Here is a 19,323-nt window from a genome sequence, read left to right as displayed (position 1 = left end):
TTTTACTTAAAACCGGGGGTGTTCTTGTGTTTGTGTTTGCCTGTTTGAAAGTTTTAAAGTTAAAGCCAAAGTGATAGTTGAAGTTTAAGTTGATGGGTGCTGGGGGGCTGTTCGGGTTCTCTTTGCTTTTTTCTTCTTCTGGAAATGTTGCTTTGCTCTTAGTTTGTTTTCTCTCTGTCTCGGTCCCAGAGCGATTGCTCGAACAGAGTTGTTCTGGGGAGGTGGTGTTGATGGGCAGGGGGGAGGGGAGCAGGGGGACAATAGGTGTGAGATATGGTGGCGCCGGAGTTGAGAGCCACCAGGCTAGCTGCTTTGAGCTAGTCAACGGGAGGGAGGTGGGGGTGTGTGTAAGCAGCCAGTATATGGCGGGGTGGGGGGGGGGACGACGTGGCACATAAGCAGGGGGATGGCTGATCGGCGTTCGGGGGGGGCGCCGCCCTCCAACCAGGCTGATCACCTGGAATGTTAGAGGATTAAACGGGCCGGTCAAGAGGACACGTGTGTTCGCGCACTTACGGGCTCTGAAGGCGGATGTAATGTTGCTGCAGGAGACGCATTTGAAAGTGGCAGACCAGGTTAGATTACAGAAGGGCTGGGTTAGCCAGGTCTTCCATTCGGGGCTTGACGCGAAGACCAGAGGAGTCGCGATCATGATTAACAAACGGGTTAAGTTTGAGGCAGACAGCACAGTTGCGGATGGGGGGGGTAGATTTCTCATGATCCGGGGCAAGCTTGAGGGGGTGAAGGTGGTCCTAGTGAATGTTTACACTCCAAAGCCAGCAGAATACTTGCACAGCAACTTAGGAAGAGGGAGGCGGCCAGGGAGATAAGGACGGCCGTGGATGGGGCAGGGAACCGGGTGGGAGACCCGGCAGGACTGAACAGGGTATTCAGGGACCTTTACAGTAAGCTGTATACCTCGGAATCCCCCACAGGGCCGGAGGGGATGAGGCGCTTCTTAGATGGGCTGACCTTCCCAAAGGTGGGTAGGGGGATGGTAGAGGGGCTGGGGCCCCCGATTAGAGCTGAAGAAGTAATGGGGGGCCTGAAGGCCATGCAGTCGGGTAAAGCCCTGGGTCCAGATGGGTATCCAGTGGAGGTCTACAAAAAGTTTGCGGGTATTGTGGTGAATGTGATTCACACTATATATAGTTGCCAATATCACTCCATGTATATATATTCGTTATCTACCCATTGTAAGATCAATGCTGTATATAGTTGCCAATATAACTCCGTGTATGTTCACTATCCACCATTGTAAGTGCAGTTGCACTATCCAACCACAAGGGGGAGTCGCTCTGGGAGTACGCAAGAGTTTGTACTGTGCTCATCCCTGGATTCCTCCCCCTGGGACCGATGTATAAAGATCAGTGCCTTAGAGCCAGCCTGCCATTTCATCTGGAGTTCAACGACGAATAGGCTGGCTCTTTTGCAAGTGTATTAAAGCCTCTGTTCAGATCCAACTACACGTGTTCGCTGAAGTGATGGTTCCATCAGGTATACTGGGGCCGGTGCTGGTTAGGGTGTTTAACGAGGCGAGGGACAATGGGGTGCTACCCCCGACGATGTCGCAGGCCACCATCTCGCTAATATTAAAACGGGATAAGGATCCAGAGGTCTGTGAGTCCTATAGGCCAATCTCCCTGATTAATGTAGACGCTAAACTGCTGGCCAAGATCCTGGCGTCCAGAATCGAAGACTGCGTACCGTACGTAATTGTGGAGAACCAAACGGGGTTTGTTAAGGGCAGGCAGCTAGTAGCCAATCTAAGAAGGCTACTCAATATAAGGATCCAGAGAGGTGGAGGTAGTGGTGGCAATGGATGCCGAAAAGGCTTTTGACCGGGTGGAGTGGGACTATTTATGGGAGGTGTTGGGACGGTTTGGGTTTGGAGAAGGCTTTGTGGACTGGGTTAAACTGCTATATCAGGCCCCGGAGGCTAGTGTAAGGTCGAACAGGACGACATCTGAGTATTTTAGACTACACCGCGGGACAAGACAGGGATGCCCCCTCTCTCCACTGCTGTTTGCGTTGGCCATAGAACCGCTGGCAATTGCTCTGAGAGCGAAAAGGGGATGGAAGGGAATGGTCGGGGGGCGGGGAATAGAGCACACGGTCTCGCTCTACGCGGATGACCTGCTTTTGTTTGTGCCAGATCCAAGGAAATCCTAGTGGAGTCTGGCCGGTTTTCGGGCTACAAGTTGAACATGGCAAAAAGCTAGATGTTTGTGGTGCAGGCGAGGGGTCAGGAGAATAGGCTGAGGGAGCTACCATTTAGGCTGGTTGGGGAAAGTTTTAGGTATCTAGGGATACAAGTGGCACGCGACTGGGGTAAGATGCATAAGTTGAACTTGTCCAGGCTGGTGGAGCAAACGAGGAGCGAGTTTTGGAGATGGGATGCACTCCCGCTGTCACTAGTGGGGAGAGTACAGACGGTGAAGATGACGATCCTCCCGAGATTCCTCTTCATTTTTCAGTGTCTCCCTATATTCATTCCGCGGTCCTTCTTTAAAAGAATCAATAAAATCATCCTGGAATTTGTTTGGGCGGGGAAGTCCCCGCGGGTAAAGAGGGGGATGCTGGAACGGAACTGTAGCGAGTGGACGCTGGCGTTGCTGAACCTCAGCAACTACTACTGGGCGGCTAACATAGCCACGGAAATGGATGGTGGGTACGGGGTTGGTTTGGGAGCGGGTGGAGGCTGCTTCGTGCAGGGGCACCAGCTTGGCAGCCCTGGTCACGGCTCCCCTGCCGCTCCCGCCGGCCAGGTACTCCACCAGCCCTATAGTGGTGGCGGCTTTGCGGATTTGGGGCCAATGGAGGAAGCATGTGGGGGAAGTGGGAGCGTCGGTCTGGTCCCCAATATGTGGCAACCACCGATTTGTCCCGGGGAAGATGGATGGCGGGTTTCGAGCCACGGAGGGCGGGGGGTGGGAAGGATGGGCGACTTGTTCCTGGAAGGGATCTTCGCGAATATGAGGGCGCTGGAGGAGAAGTTCGGGCTGGCGAGGGGGAATGACTTTCGGTACTTGCAGGTGCGGGATTTCGTACGAATTGTGTAGCAGCCTAGGAGTCGTAACATAAGTTGAGGGCTTGTCCGGGATCTTTGGGATGGTAGACAGTGATGCTTGGGTTACAGCATAAAGTAAAAAGAGACACCAGGTTTATAGCAATATAACAGGATGGCTCTGGAAGCTGCTAAGAGTTTTCTTCAGGTGGACCACTTGTCTTTAGTTCACTTAAAAGAGCTTCAAAAAGACAAGCTAATTGAATTGACAGGTGAATTGAAAATATAGATGCCAGGAAAAGCAAGGAAGGCAGAGATATATGGGGCTGGATTCTCTGTTTCGGAGGTGTGGACGGCAACGGAGAATCCGTGGACTTTCATGTCAGAAAAATCGGCACCAAACCCGCACCGTTTCCGCAACCGTTGATGGGCTAGCACCGATGCCATGTGGAACACCATCGATTCCCATGAAAAATGGTGTGGGATTAGCCGGGTCCATGATCGACACTCGTAGGGCTGACAAGCCACACTTACCTCTCACACTCACATGCACTGATCAGGGCTGGCAAGATGGGCCAGGCTGTGCTGGAGCACCCATACAGCTGATGGGTCGGCTGGGGCCAAAAGAGTGGGGGGGTGGTCAGCTATATGACGCAGGGCACCAGGTTTAAAGCGGACTGTCAGCGGCAGGCGCAGCCACATGTCTGCCTTGCCGGATGCGGTAATGTTGTTGCATACCCATTCACCTCGACCCCACCGCCAACCTTCTGGCTACCCCTCCACTACTCCCCCCAACCCTGACAGACGTCCCCCAGCCAGCAGCATGGCTGTTGGCAAAGTATGGCAGCACTGGACACTGTCTGTATGGCCTCTCTCTCAGGAACTCCGCCCATCGGAGGCGGAGCATCGCAGGTGGGCCCATCAACTGATTAAACGTAAACGGTCTTGCAACTACACGCGGCACGCTTTCAAGAAGGCAGAGCATCGCAATTTGGCGTCAAACTGGCGCTTCCACAATTTCAGCATCAGGAGCTATTCTCTGCCTGATTGCACACCCCGATTTTGGTGTTGGCTAATGGAGAATCCCGACCATAATATTTTGGTTGAATACTTGGGTCTGTTCGAAACACAGGAAAGCCCAATAAGTAGCATCAAAGACATTTTTTGGTGGGGAAATTGAGCTGGAGAGAATTCGGTTGCAGTTTGAGCATGAGGGGGAATCAAAAATGGCAAAAGAAATGTAAATGCAACTAATAAAAAGCTCTTCAAATGGAAATTGAAATGAAGAGGTTGGAATCAGTGAGAGAAAAAGCATTTGAGAGAGACGAAAAAAGCATTAGAGAGAGAGGAAAAAAGCATTAGAGAGAGAGGAAAAAACATTCGAGAGAGAGAAAGAAAAGGAAAACAGATAGTGTGAAAAATAAAATAGGGAGAGTTCCAGCTTCAGGCACTAGAAATTAAATGGGAGCTGCCAGGCGGGGGAGTTTAATCTGAGAATGGAACCCATTGGCAAAAAGTTTACATTTATACAGGCATTCTCAAAGTTTGAAGAGAAGGAAGTCAAAACCTTTTTTAGGTCATTTGAGAAAACAGCCACCGAAATGGAAAAAGTGGACTTTACCCATGCAAAGTAAATTGACGGGAGGCACAGGAAGTTCATGCTTCCCTGTCAGAGAAGGGGTGTCTAAGAATTATGATTGGGTAAAAAAGGCTATTCTGGCTGCAAATGAATTGGTTCCCAAGACATATAGCAAACGTTTTGGAATTTAAGGAGACAGCCAGAACAGACGTATGTCGAATTCCCAAGGGTTAAGCAGAACAATTTTAATAGATGGGTACAAGCATTGGGAGTTGCAACTACCTGTGAGGCTATGAGAGAGGTCATTCACTTAAAAGAATTTAAGAATTCCCTACGTTCTGTGATAAGAACCCATTTTGAAGACCAAAAGGTGAAGACAAGCAGCAATAATGACTGACGATTAGTAGTTGATCCATAAAATTAAACCTTTGTTCCATCACCCTCTGTAATTTATAAAGGATTGGACTTGGGAGAGTAAAAGGAAGGCAGGTAGCCAATGAATGAAAAGCTGGGAATGCTCCGAGATCTCCGACTCAGACCAGAAAAGAAGGTACTGAGGGCGAAGGTGAGACTCAAAAGCCTAGGTTTTACCATTGCAATAAAGTGGGACAAGTTTGTTTTGGAGTCAGTGGGAATCAGGGGGACAACTCTATGCTGTTGAGAGTCATACCTAGCAAAAGGAAGATGGTTGTGGTTGTTGAAGGTCAATCATCTCAGTCCTTAGATATTTGTGCACAAGTTCCTCAGGATAGTATCCAAGGCCAACTTGATCAATGACCTTCAAAGTCAGGAGTTCTCGGTGGTGATTGCACAATGTTCAGTACCATTCGAGACTCCTCAGATACTGAAGCAGTAAATGTGCAAATGCAACAAGACCTGGACAATATCCAGGGTTGGGCTGGCAAGTAACTTTCATGCCACAAGGGCCAGGTAACGACCATCTCCATTAAGGGAGAATCTAACCATTGCGCCTCGACACTGAATGACATTACTGAAGTAAACAGCAATGGGGAGTCCAAAGACTTCATAAGACGTTTATTCAGCATAACAGCAGTATTCACACAGGACCCAGTTAAAAATCTCAAGATCCTCACTCCTTTCTGGCAGCTGCTACAACAGCTGACCTGTTACACTAGTGCTGGTTAACTCACAGACCAATGAGCACTGGGGAATAATCATCCCCAGCTGGATGAATCCCATGCAGGGTTATAACAATTACCAACACAAAATCCCCCACTATCCTGGGAGGAGGGGGGGGGGCGTTCACCATTGATTATAAACTGAACTTGACTAGCCACATAAAAACTGTGGCCACAAGAGCAGGTGAGAGGCCATGAGTCCAATGGCAATTATCTCACTCCCGATTCCTCAAAGCCTTTCCACCCTCTACGAAGCACAAGTATGCTAGAACACTCTCCACTTGCCTGAATACTCTCCACTTGCCTGAATACTCTCCACTTGCCTGAATGAATGCAGCTCCAAAAATACCCAAGAAGCTTGACACCATCCAAGGCAAAGCATCCCATTTGATTGGTATCCCATGCAAAGACATACATTTGCTCCACCACTGACGCAAAGTGGCAGCAGTCATTTATGCCATCTACAAGATGTAATGCAATCACTCACCAAGGTTCTTTCGACAACACCTTCCAAGCCCGTGACCTCTGCCACAAAGGACAAGGGCAGAAGATGCATCGGAACACCACTACCTTCAGGTTCCCCTCCGAGCCACACATGACCACCATTCCTTCACTGTTTCTGGGTCAAAATCCTGAAGCTACCTCCAAAATAGTTCTGTGGTGTACCTATCCCATCTGGACTGTAGTGTTGCAAGAAGGCAGCTCGCCGCTACCTTATCCAGGGTAATTAAGCATAAGCAATACAAATGTTGGCCCAGCCAGGTACGCAAAAGTCAGATGAAATAATGTTTTTTGAAGTTCTATTAAGGAGGGATATTATGATTTTGACCCAATGATAATGAAGTAACGGTGATTCTCGGTCCAAGGTATTTTACAACATGTGCAGTTTCCCACTTCTGGAGTTTTGTATTATTTGGATTGTTTTGTTTGTTAATTCTTCAGTTCGGGATGGAGTGAATTTTTTTCCTTGAAGTGGAGAAAGAGTCAACATGAACTCCCCTCCAAGAGCTCCATGGACTGTCAGTGTGAGCAATAGCCTGCCTTTCAGTTGCTGCATATCATCACATAGCATTGCTGTGAATTTGCGAGAATGACAAACAATGGCGTTGACTCAGAATCATAAAGCACAGAGGGAAGCCACTCAGCCGAACGTGCCTGCATTGTTACAACAGTCACATCGTTTCATGAATTTAAATGAGGTTTAAGTTCAAAGACTAGTACACTGAAGGTTAATGAACTCCAGGTTCTTCCTACCTGTTTATTATCAAACAAAGAATGGCTGTTCAACATCATATGCCCAAAGTGCTTGGCGTATCTGCGAAGGTCTCGTTCAAACAGCTGCAGAATGCAAGAAAAGTAAACAAAAAAGTCATTCAAATTTAATCTCTTTGAAGTGAATCTCTTTTACTGCATTTCCAGTTGCTGCATTTTTCTCTCTTTCCAAAACCCCAACCAAACCCTGCAACCGGAAGTTGAAATGACAAGTCACAGAAAGGCCAGGCTCATGCTTGCGGACTTTGTTAACATTCATTTACGGGATGTGAGTGCCGCTGGCTCGGCCAGCATTTATTGCCCATCCCTAGTTGCCCATCAGAAGTTGATGATGAACTGCCTTCTTGAACCGCTGCAACCCCAGAGGTAAAGGTATACCCACTGTGCTGTTAGGGAGGGACTTTGACCCAGTGGCAGTGAAAGAACGGCAATATATTTCCAAGTCAGTGTGGTGAGTGACTTGGAGGGGAACGTCGACGTGGTGGGGCTCCCAGGTATCTGCGGGTCACTTCTGGATGGTAATGGTCTTGGGTTTGGAAGGTGCTGCCTAAAGAACCTTGGTGAGTTACTGCAGTGCATCTTGTAAATGGTACACACGGCTGCCACTGTTCATCGGTGCTGGAGGAAGTGAATGTTTGTACTCGGGGACCAATCAAGTGGGGCTTTGTCCTGGATGGTGTCGAGCTGCACTCATCCAGGCAAGTGGAGAGTATTCTATTTCACTCCTGATTTGGGCCTTGTAGATGGTGGACAGGCTTTGGGAAGTCTGGAGGTGAGTTACTCACAATAGGATTCCTCGACTCTGACCTGCTCTTGTTGCCACAGTATTGATATGGCTAGTTCAGTTCAATTTCTAGTCAATGGTAACCCCCTGGATGCTGATAGCCGGGGATTCAGCCATGTTAATGCTATTAAATGTCAAGGGACAATGGTTAGATTCCCTCTTGTTTGGGATGATCATTGACTGGCACTTGTGAGGTGCAAATGTTACTTGTCATTTGTCAGCCCAAGCCTGACTATTGTTTAGGTCTTGCTGCATTTGAACATGGATTGGGGGCAGCTTCATAAGTTAAATCTGGGCCAAGCGGTCGATCAAATGAAAAGCGACTTCGGCAGATATGCTCCCACTGGTGCTGGTGGGGAGGGTCCAGACGTTGAAGATGACGGTCCTTCTGAGACTGCTCTTCTTTTTTCAATGACTTCCAATTTTTGGCCCCACGGCTTTTTTCAGGAAAATTAATGCGGCGATATCGGTTTTGTGTGGGCAGGTAAAACCACAAGAGTAAAGAAGGCACTCCTGGAATGGGGTCGCGGAGAGGAGGGCTTGGCCCTCCCGAGCTTTATTAACTATTACTGGGCGAACATATCAATGGTCAGGAAGTAGATATTGGGGAAGGGGTCGGTTTGGGAGCGAGTACGAGTTTGGAGGCTTTACTAACGGCGCCTCTGCCGTTCTCACCGGCTCGGTACTCTCCAAGCCCTGTGGTGGTGGCAGCCCTGAGGGGTGGACACAATGGAGGCAGCGCATGAGATCAGAGGGGGCATCAGTGTGGTCACCGATTTGTGACAACCACCGGTTTGCCCTGGGGGGACTGGATGGGGGCTTTAAGAGATGGCAGCGGGCAGGGATTGAGAGATTTGGGGATCTCTTCATTCAGGAGGGTTTCCCAAATCTGGAAGTATTAGAGGAGTTTGATTTGCTGAGTGGGAACGGGTTTCGGTACCTACAGGGACGGGACTTTGTCCGGAGGCAGGTTCCAAGCTTTCCTCACATCCTCCTGAGGGGACTACAGGATAAGGTAATGTCAAAAACGGGTGTTAGGGAAGGGATGGGTCGGAGATATACAAGGAGTTGATGGAGTGGGAAGGGGCCCCCATGAGAGGTGAAAGGGAAGTGGGAAGAGGAGCTGGGAGGAGAGCTGGAAATTGAACTGTGGGAAAAAGCTTTTAAGAGAGTCAATTCATCCTCATCGTGTGCCACTTAGCATGATCCAGTTCAAGATGGTCCACAGGGCCCACATGACGGCGGCCCGGATGAGCAGGTTCTTTGAGGAGGTGGAGGACAGATGTGGGCGGTGTGGGGGTAGCCCGGCAAACCATGTACATATGTTCTTGGCGTGTCTGAAGTTGAGGGGATTCTGGCAGGGATTTGCGGACGTTATGTCAGAAGTCCTGGAAGGGAGGGTGACACAGAGTCTAGTACTGGCAATATTTGGGGTATCGGAAGATCCGGGGGCCAAGGAGGGGAGGGAGGTCGATGTTCTCGCCTTCTCCTCCCTGGTGGCCTGGAGACGGATTTTTCTGGGATGGAGGGACTCGGAGCCCCCGAAGACAGGAGTGTGGGTCAGCAATATGGCAGGGTTTCTCAGTCTGGAAAAAATCAAGTTCGCCTTGAGAGGATCAATTCAGGGGTTTGCCCAGAGATGCCCACCGTTCACCGATTTCTTCAACGAAAATTGAACGTCAGCAGTAAGAGGGGGAGAACCAGGAGGCATGGCAATGTTAGATAAGGACAGGGAACTTAGTATACGGTTAATTAAGGAATAGGGCGGGGGTAGTAGGGGACATTGTTCGTTTTTTGTTCGTTTAGGTGTTTTGCGTGTGCCAGCCCGCGCAGTTGTTTAAGAAATGTTAATGTGTTAAACTGTGAAAATTACAAATGCTTCAATAAAATATTTTCTAAAAGCCAAGGAGTGAGTCAGTGCTGCTGGAGAGAGGGGTTAAGTACATACATGGCATTGATTGTGGATCTCAGGATGTGGCCAAATCAGCAGTTGAAGGAAAACTATATGTTTTGGAGATACCTGTAATTGTCAGTGGATTCAAACATGAAAGATGGAATTTCAGTTGGAATCCTCATGAGCTAAGTCGGATCCAGAGATAGTCACTGAGGAAGAAAATGTAACTGTGAAAATGGGAAATATTTTATCAAATGCCAGGAGGAAATGGAAAAGTTATGGATCAAATTTACAGTGCAGGGTGGCGTCCTCGAGGAGACAGGTCACAGGTCGGATCGCTCCCGCCCGCGATGGGCAAACGGACCTTTTTTAACGGACTTTTTTGGGACCTGGCAGCCTGAATCGGTGGAGGAGACGATAGGGAAGAGGCTTCCTTTCTGGTGTATGGGCAGCTGGACTAGAAGTGGTCGAGTGGAGCGGCAAGGATCGAAGCGGGAGCAGCGGGGACCCCAGACCGGGCGGCCAAGCATGGCGGACGGCGGGGACCGGGGGCTCACTGGCCAGGGGAGGAACAGATGGAGTTCTTCAAGAACTGCTTCGCCGAGCTGAGGAGGGACACGCTGGACCCAATGAGAGCGGTGATGGACCGAATGGTCGAGACACAGGCGGTCCAAGGGAAGGCGCTCAGGGAGGTCGAGGCGAAGGTCTCCAGCCAGGCGGGCACGGTAACGGAGCTGGAGCATGTGATGATATGATCTGCATACTCGTCTGCCATTGGGCCAGAACGTCGGCTTACCATTGGCCCTGGTCGGTCATGTGCCTCTCGACCGATTGGCCGAGAGGCTGAGTTAACCACGCCTCTATTAACGAGGTATAAATGCTCAAACGCCTGACGATCGTCCCTTTCCACTGTAGACGATCACAGAGCTGTGTTCTAGTTAATTAAAGCCAGACTTTGGTAAATCACTCGCCTCGCGTGCAATCGATGGTACATCAGAGCACGAGGTGGAGGAGCTGAACGCCCGTCAGAGGAGGATGCAGGAGCAGCTTGAAGAGCTGGGGAACAGAGCCAGGAGGCAGAATTTAAGGATCATTGGCCTCCCCGAGGGCTGTGAGAGGTCGGATGTGGGTGCATACGTGACGGGTATGCTTGAGGCGCTGATGGGACCAGAGGCCTTCCCTCAACCCCTGGAGTTGGATGGGGCCCATAGATCCCCCGCAAGGAAACCCAGGACGGGCGACCGACCGAGGGCTTTGGTGGTCCGCTTTCACCGGCTCAGTGACAGGGAACGTGTGCTGCGATGGGCCAAGGCGGAGAGGAGCAGCAGATGGGAGAACTGCGAGGTGCGCATTTACCAGGACTTGGGAACGGAGCTGGCCAAGAGGCGTGCAGGATTCACCAAGGTAAAGGTAGCCCTCTACAAAAAGGAGGAGGTTTGGAATGCTGTATCCTGCAAAGCTCTGGGTTACGTTTGAGGAACTCCACTACTATTTTGAGGCACCAGAACAGGTTTGGACCTTTATTAAATAAGAAACTGGACTTGAACTAATGGGCACTTTGTTCTTTCAGTGCTGTACAGTGGCGGCGGTCTGTTAACCTAATTTGCTCTGATTAGGTGTGGACTTTTATTAAAAGAAGCTGGACTTGAACTAAAGGTCTCTGGGCTCTCAAAGCTTTTGTGTGGCAGCGGTTTGTTAAACTATCTTGTACTATAATGTTTTATCCAAGATTGTTTTCAGCCTGGACAGAGATTGGGGGCAGGAGGGCGCACTGTTTAGGGTGTTTTGGGGGGGATTGCAACAAGGTGGTGTGGGGTGGGGGAAGAGAGAGAGAAGAGAGGGGCCCTGCAAAGGGGGCCCTGCACTTGGTACCTTTTGGCGGGAGATCGGGGCCTCTGATAGGGGGATGGGCTAGGGGCTGGCTACGGGACTCGAAAGGGCACGGTGGGATACAATTAGGTTAATGGGTCCCTGGTGTGTGGGGGTAGGGCCCGAGCGCTCGGACGGGAGACAGGCAGGCGCCACGGGCAGGGGGTACCAGGGAGAGCTGGAGGTGGGGCGGGCTAGGGCATGGGCAAACAGAGCTGGTAAGGGAAGTGCCTTATTAACATGTTTATTCTTTCCCACTGTTCGTTTTCACTATGTTAAGGCTCTTTGCACAGGGCCATTTTTCTCTCCGTAACTGTTACAAATTTGTGTTAAATAAAAAACTCCAAAAGAAAAATAATTTACAGTGCAGGAGGCCATTCAGCGCATCAGATCTGCACTGGCCCCTAGAAGGAGCACTCTACTTCAGGCCATGCCTTCACCCTATCCCCATTACCCAGAAACCCCACCTAACCTTTTGGACACTGCACACCTTTGGACTGTGCGAGGAAACCAGAAACCCAGAGGAAACCCACTCAGACACGGGGAGAAAGTGCAAACTCCATACAGATAGTAACCCAAGACAGGAATTGAACCCAGATCCCTGGAGCTGTGAGGCAGCAGTGCTAACCACTGTGTCTCCATGCCACCCAATACTAATAATATCCATTAGGCACTGTACAAATAAAATCATACATGGTTCCTCAATAATACATCTTTCAGAAAGGAATTGAAAATACTGGAAATATAGATAATATCTATCTCTGTGAAGCGAAAAGGCAGTCTTTTGAATTAAGTGCTTTGTCAAGTTTAAAAGTGGATTAATCCAAAATGTTCAGCAGCACTGTCAGTTTCCAAATTGATTAGCTATACAAGTTGGATTTTTTTTTTTTAATTTGAGAATCATGGTGCCTTGTTGCACTTCATCAAACTTACCCGTGAACCTGTCCATCCTAATAAGGCATAAGCATATTGGCCAAAGGGTACAACAACAAGATCCACTCTCACAGCCTTCCAGTCCTTATCCTTTGCTGCAGAAGCAGTTAAATGCTGAGAAGATCCTGCATGACCAGCAAGTCGAATTCCTCTTGTCTCATTTGTGGCCAAAGAGCCATGACTGCATGTTCCACTAGGTTCTAGATTGTGAACCATCTTCTGCAGTTTGAAGATCGAAAAGCATTTTGCAAAGCGATCAAATATCTCAGACTCTTTGTTCTTCCACTTATGATAACTATTGTCCATGGTGTCATCATACAATATTATACCCTAAAACAAGTGGAGAATAAACTTAATAATTCATTTTTACTTCTCCCACAGTTTTTCTCTCCTCTTTTAAAGCTGAAAGGATCAGAATGTCTTGCAAGTTGATAGACATTCATAATGCAAGGAACTTGTTGTTAGAAAGAACTAGATTAAGCAAATAAAATTACAAAGCCTTCACCTTGTGATGACCTACGTGCTGGGAAAAGCCAACAAATTATTTTGCGTCCCTTTAAGGCCCAAGTTGGTACTCTGAAAATGGGTTTATTAGTTTTCTGGTTATGGCACCATGAAATTCCAAACGCTCATGTGACCTTGGGTAACCAAGGGAAAGAACAGCTAAAAGGAAAGGAAAATATGAGAATGGATGTTTTTCTTAATATTTTGGGGAAATACTGGGTTATTCTGTAAAGAAGGCTGTGTATTGGTGCAAATGATTAAATTAAATTAAATTGCACTGAGTGCTGAGCTTGTGGCATTTGAGTGCTACAGTGAGAGTTTGGTGACTGAGGGAGTATAAGGGTTATTTAAAGTCTAGTATTTCTTTTATTTAGTTAATTAACTTAAAAGTTGCTGTTTGGTCTATAAGAAGGTGAATTTTGAATTAGCTTTAAACAAGGTTCTACTTGGACTTACTTGCAGCTGGAGCTTGTTAATTAGTTAATTGCATTAGGCCAGTTTTTAGAAGCTAGAGTCACAGTATAAATAGGGGCTAGATACAGTGCAGACTTTGTTTGCACTGAGTGCTGAGCTTGTGGCATTTGAGTGCTACAGTGAGAGTTTGGTGACTGAGGGAGTATAAGGGTTATTTAAAGTCTAGTATTTCTTTTATTTAGTTAATTAACTTAAAAGTTGCTGTTTGGTCTATAAGAAGGTGAATTTTGAATTAGCTTTAAACAAGGTTCTACTTGGACTTACTTGCAGCTGGAGCTTGTTAATTAGTTAATTGCATTAGGCCAGTTTTTAGAAGCTAGAGTCACAGTATAAATAGGGGCTAGATACAGTGCAGACTTTGTTTGCACTGAGTGCTGAGCTTGTGGCATTTGAGTGCTACAGTGAGAGTTTGGTGACTGAGGGAGTATAAGGGTTATTTAAAGTCTAGTATTTCTTTTATTTAGTTAATTAACTTAAAAGTTGCTGTTTGGTCTATAAGAAGGTGAATTTTGAATTAGCTTTAAACAAGGTTCTACTTGGACTTACTTGCAGCTGGAGCTTGTTAATTAGTTAATTGCATTAGGCCAGTTTTTAGAAGCTAGAGTCACAGTATAAATAGGGGCTAGATACAGTGCAGACTTTGTTTGCACTGAGTGCTGAGCTTGTGGCATTTGAGTGCTACAGTGAGAGTTTGGTGACTGAGGGAGTTAGGTGAGGAGGGAGTAAGGTACTCCTTTCATTTAATTTCCTATATTTATCAAAGAGCGTGAAGGGAACCAGGAGTTTAGAGTACAGCTGACTGGGAGCAGAGTCGGAGGGCGGAGGTCCAGTTGGTCCACAGGGCAGCTAATTCTGTAAAGTAAGAGGGGATGGAGGCTAGGGCAGTTGCATGCTCCTCCTGTAGGATGTGGGTGGTGAGGGATACCACTGGTGTCCCCGCTGACTATACCTGCGGGAAGTGCACCCAACTCCAGCTCCTCAGAGACCGTGTTAAGGTACTGGAGCTGGAGCTGGATGAACTTCGGATCATCCGGGAGGCAGAGGGGGTCATAGAGAAGAGTTACAGGGAGGTAGCCACACCAAAGGTACTGGACAAGAGTAGCTGGGTTACAGTCAGGGGAAAGAAAACTAACAGGCAGACAGTGCAGGGATCCCTCGTGGCCATTCCCCTTCAAAACAAGTATACCGTTTTGGATGCTGTTGGGGGGGATGACCTACCGGGGGAAGGCCCCAGCGGCCAGGTCTCTGGCACTGAGTCTGGCTCTGGGGCTCAGAAGGGAAGGGGGGAGCATAGAAAAGCAATAGTAATAGGAGATTCAATGGTTAGGGGAATAGATAGGAGATTCTGTGGTCGCGAGCGAGACTCCCGAAAGGTATGTTGCCTCCCGGGTGCCAGGGCCAGGGATGTCTCTGATCGTGTCTTCAGGATCCTGAAGGGGGAGGGTGAGCAGCCAGAAGTCGTGGTGCACATTGGTACCAACGATGTAGGTAGGAAAAAGGGTGTGGTGGTAATAAACAAGTTTAGGGAGTTAGGCTGGAAGTTAAGGGCCAGGACAGACAGAGTTGTCATCTCTGGTTTGTTGCCGGTGCCACGTGATAGCGAGGCTAGGAATAGGGAGAGAGTGCAGTTGAACACGTGGCTGCAGGAATGGTGTAGGAGGGAGGGCTTCAGGTATTTGGATAATTGGAGCGCATTCTGGGGAAGGTGGGACCTGTACAAGCAGGACGGGTTGCATCTGAACCAGAGGGGCACCAATATCCTGGGGGGGAGGTTTTCTAGTACTCTTCGGGAGGGTTTAAACTAATTTGGCAGGGGAATGGGAACCGGATCTGTAGTCCAGCAACTAAGGTAGACGATAGTCAGGACGCCAAAGCACGTAGTGATGCAGTGGGGAAGGTAACAATGACAAAGGAGAGTACTTGCAGGCAAGGAGATGGGTTGAAGTGTGTATACTTTAATGCAAGAAGCATCAGGAATAAGGTGGGTGAACTTAATGCATGGATCGGTACTTGGGACTACGATGTGGTGGCCATCACGGAAACTTGGATAGAAGAGGGGCAGAAATGGTTGTTGGAGGTCCCTGGTTATAGATGTTTCAACAAGATTAGGGAGGATGGTAAAAGAGGTGGGGGGGTGGCATTGTTAATTAGAGATAGTATAACAGCTGCAGAAAGGCAGTTCGAGGGGGATCTGCCTACTGAGGTAATATGGGTTGAAGTTAGAAATAGGAAAGGAGCAGTCACCTTGTTGGGAGTGTTCTATAGGCCCCCCAATAGCAGCAGAGATGTGGAGGAACAGATTGGGAAACAGATTCTGGAAAGGTGCAGAAGTCACAGGGTAGTAGTCATGGGCGACTTCAACTTCCCAAACATTGAGTGGAAACTCTTTAGATCAAATAGTTTGGATGGGGTAGTGTTTGTGCAGTGTGTCCAGGAAGCTTTTCTAACACAGTATGTAGATTGTCCGACCAGAGGGGAGGCCATATTGGATTTAGTACTTGGTAATGAACCAGGGCAGGTGATAGATTTGTTAGTGGGGGAGCATTTTGGAGGTAGTGACCACAATTCTCTGACTTTCACTTTAGTAATGGAGAGGGATAGGTGCGAGCAACAGGGCAAGGTTTATAATTGGGGGAAGGGTAAATACAATGCTGTCAGACAAGAATTGAAGTGCAGAAGTTGGGAACATAGGCTGTCAGGGAAGGACACAAGTGAAATGTGGAACTTGTTCAAGGATCAGGTACTGCGTGTCTTTGATATGTATGTCCCTGTCAGGCAGGGAAGAGATGGTCGAGTGAGGGAACCATGGTTGACAAGAGAGGTTGAATGTCTTGTTAAGAGGAAGAAGGAGACTTATGTAAGGCTGAAGAAACAAGGTTCAGACAGTGCGCTGGAGGGATACAAGATAGCCAGGAGGGAACTGAAGAAAGGGATTAGGAGAGCTAAGAGAGGGCATGAAAAATCTTTGGCGGGTAGGATCAAGGAAAACCCCAAGGCCTTTTACACATACGTGAGAAATATGAGAATGACTAGAGTGAGAGTAGGTCCGATTAAGGACAGTAGCGGGAGATTGTGTATTGAGTCTGAAGAGATAGGAGAGGTCTTGAACAAGTATTTTTCTTCAGTATTTACAAATGAGAGGGGCCATATTGTTGGAGAGGACAGCGTGAAGCAGACTGATAAGCTTGAGGAGATACTTGTCAGGAAGGAAGATGTGTTGCGCGTTTTGAAAAACTTGAGGATAGACAAGTCCCCCGGGCCTGACGGGATATATCCAAGGATTCTCTGGGAAGCAAGAAATGAAATTGCAGAGCCGTTGGCAATGATCTTTTCGTCCTCGCTGTCAACAGGGGTGGTACCAGAGGATTGGAGAGTGGCGAATGTCGTGCCCCTGTTCAAAAAAGGGAATAGGGATAACCCTGGGAATTACAGGCCAGTTAGTCTTACTTCGGTGGTAGGCAAAGTAATGGAAAGGGTACTGAGGGATAGGATTTCTGAGCATCTGGAAAGGCATTGCTTGATTAGGGATAGTCAGCACGGATTTGTGAGGGGTAGGTCTTGCCTTACAAGTCTTATTGAATTCTTTGAGGAGGTGACCAAGCATGTGGATGAAGGTAAAGCAGTGGATGTAGTGTACATGGATTTTAGTAAGGCATTTGATAAGGTTCCCCATGGTAGGCTTATGCAGAAAGTAAGGAGGCATGGGATAGTGGGAAATTTGGCCAGTTGGATAACAAACTGGCTAACCGATAGAAGACAGAGTTGTGGTGGATGGCAAATATTCAGCCTGGAGCCCAGTTATCAGTGGCGTACCGCAGGGATCAGTTCTGGGTCCTCTGCTGTTTGTGATTTTCATTAACGACTTGGATGAGGGAGTTGAAGGGTGGGTCAGTAAATTTGCAGATGATACGAAGATTGGTGGAGTTGTGGATAGTGAGGAGGGCTGTTGTCGGCTTCAAAGAGACATAGATAGAATGCAGAGCTGGGCTGAGAAGTGGCAGATGGAGTTTAACCCTGACAAGTGTGAGGTTGTCCATTTTGGAAGGACAAATCTGAATGCGGAATACAGGGTTAATGGTAGGGTTCTTGGCAATGTGGAGGAGCAGAGAGATCTTGGGGTCTATGTTCATTGTTCTTTGAAAGTTGCCACTCAAGTGGATAGAGCTGTGAAGAAGGCCTATGGTGTGCTAGCGTTCATTAGCAGAGGGATTGAATTTAAGAGCCGTGAGGTGATGATGCAGCTGTACAAAACCTTGGTCAGGCCACATTTGGAGTACTGTGTGCAGTTCTGGTCACCTCATTTTAGGAAGGATGTGGAAGCTTTGGAAAAGGTGCAAAGGAGATTTACCAGGATGTTGCCTGGAATGGAGAGTAGGTCATACGAGGAAAGATTGAGGGTGTTAGGCCTTTTCTCATTAGAACGGAGAAGGATGAGGGGCGACTTGATAGAGGTTTATAAGATGATCAGGGGAATAGATAGAGTAGACAGTCAGAGACTTTTTCCCCGGGTGGAACACACCATTACAAGGGGACATAAATTTAAGATAAATGGTGGAAGATATAGAGGGGATGTCAGAGGTAGGTTCTTTACCCAGAGAGTAGTGGGGGCATGGAATGCACTGCCTGTGGTAGTAGTTGAGTCGGAAAATTTATGGACCTTCAAGCGGCTATTGGATAGGTACTTGGATTAGGGTAGAATAAGGGAGTGTAGGTTAACTTCTTAAGGGCAGCACGGTAGCATTGTGGATAGCACAATTGCTTCACAGCTCCAGGGTCCCAAGTTCGATTTCGACTTGGGTCACTGTCTGTGTGGAGTCTGCACATCCTCCCCGTGACTGCGTGGGTTTCCTCCGGGTACTCCGGTTTCCTCCCACAGTCCAAAGATGTGCAGGTTGGGTGGATTGGCCATGACAAATTGTCCAAAATTCTATGATTAACCTAGGACAAAAGTTCGGCGCAACATCGTGGGCCGAAGGGCCTGTTCTGTGCTGTATTTCTCTATCTATCTATCTAATCTGGGGTGCGGTTACAGAAGACAGGTTATCTGGGGTGTTTAAGACATGAAAGGATACAGGTGTCAAGGTTGCACATTTGTAATGAGATTTTATGATGGGTTTGAGGTACAAGTAAATAAATTAGATCTAACATTTGCATTTTTAGATAAATTCAGAGTTTCTTTGAAAGGGAAGTCAGAGGTGACAAGAAAAATTTTGCAATCTCCAATGGGTAAACAGAACAGGTTAGATTACATTTTATTGACCCGAAAGCAGAGACAAAATAGAAACATGAACGATTTTGATGTTTTGGAAAAGCGGAGTTCAAAGAAATGCAATGGAATCATAGATGGAAGGGAAAATGATGTTTAAGGAGCAACCTGGAGAGGATTTGTTTTTGGCAGTGTGGTGAAGATCTTCTGAAAATATCTCCAGGCTCTGTAGTTTGAATCAGCCATTCAGTCAAGTCAGAAAGTTTCCTTGATTTCTACAGCAGAGTGGGAAGTGGTTTTGAGAAGTCATATGGTACACCATATTAAAGCACAGCATCTTTACCTTGGGAAATAAATTTTTATAGTTAAATATGTATAAGGGAGCGATGCCTTGGTTCTCTGACCAAGTCGGGAGTCTTTTGGGAGGATTGGGAGGAATGGTTTGTTAAGACTAATTTTAACTGTGTAACTTGTGTGACGTTTTCTTTACTTCGTGTTCATAAAACTTTTACTTTTAATTTTAAAATCCCTAAAGTGTGACTGGACTTCTTTCTTTTTTTAAATAAATGTAGAGTACCCAATTCATTTTTTGCAATTAAGGGCCAATCGACCTACCCTGCACAACTTTGGGTTATTGGGGCGAAACCCACGTAAACACGGGG

General features: G+C 47.7%; 1 protein-coding gene across 7 annotated transcripts in view; it reads right to left on the bottom strand.

The window, feature by feature from the left end:
- Nucleotides 1-19,323, bottom strand: part of polm (polymerase (DNA directed), mu) — a 215,384-nt gene that overhangs the window by 5,739 nt on the left and 190,322 nt on the right. For 6 of the 7 annotated variants that reach the window (XR_005458799.1, XM_038785448.1, XM_038785450.1 and 3 more), the window contains 2 exons: nt 12,478-12,807; nt 6,980-7,063 (listed from right to left, as the gene is read on the bottom strand). Coding sequence is in view for 6 of the 7 variants with exons in the window: in XM_038785448.1 (XP_038641376.1) it covers nt 6,980-7,063; nt 12,478-12,807 (414 nt within the window). In the remaining variant the exon portion in view is untranslated. The remainder of the gene's footprint in view (nt 1-6,979; nt 7,064-12,477; nt 12,808-19,323) is intronic. The other variant, XM_038785451.1, reaches the window with a different exon arrangement.

The sequence above is a fragment of the Scyliorhinus canicula genome, chromosome 26 (assembly GCF_902713615.1).
Source record: "Scyliorhinus canicula chromosome 26, sScyCan1.1, whole genome shotgun sequence".
NCBI lineage: Eukaryota > Metazoa > Chordata > Chondrichthyes > Carcharhiniformes > Scyliorhinidae > Scyliorhinus > Scyliorhinus canicula.
Note: the sequence above shows the minus strand (reverse complement) of the source record. Positions and strands in the feature narration are given on the sequence as shown.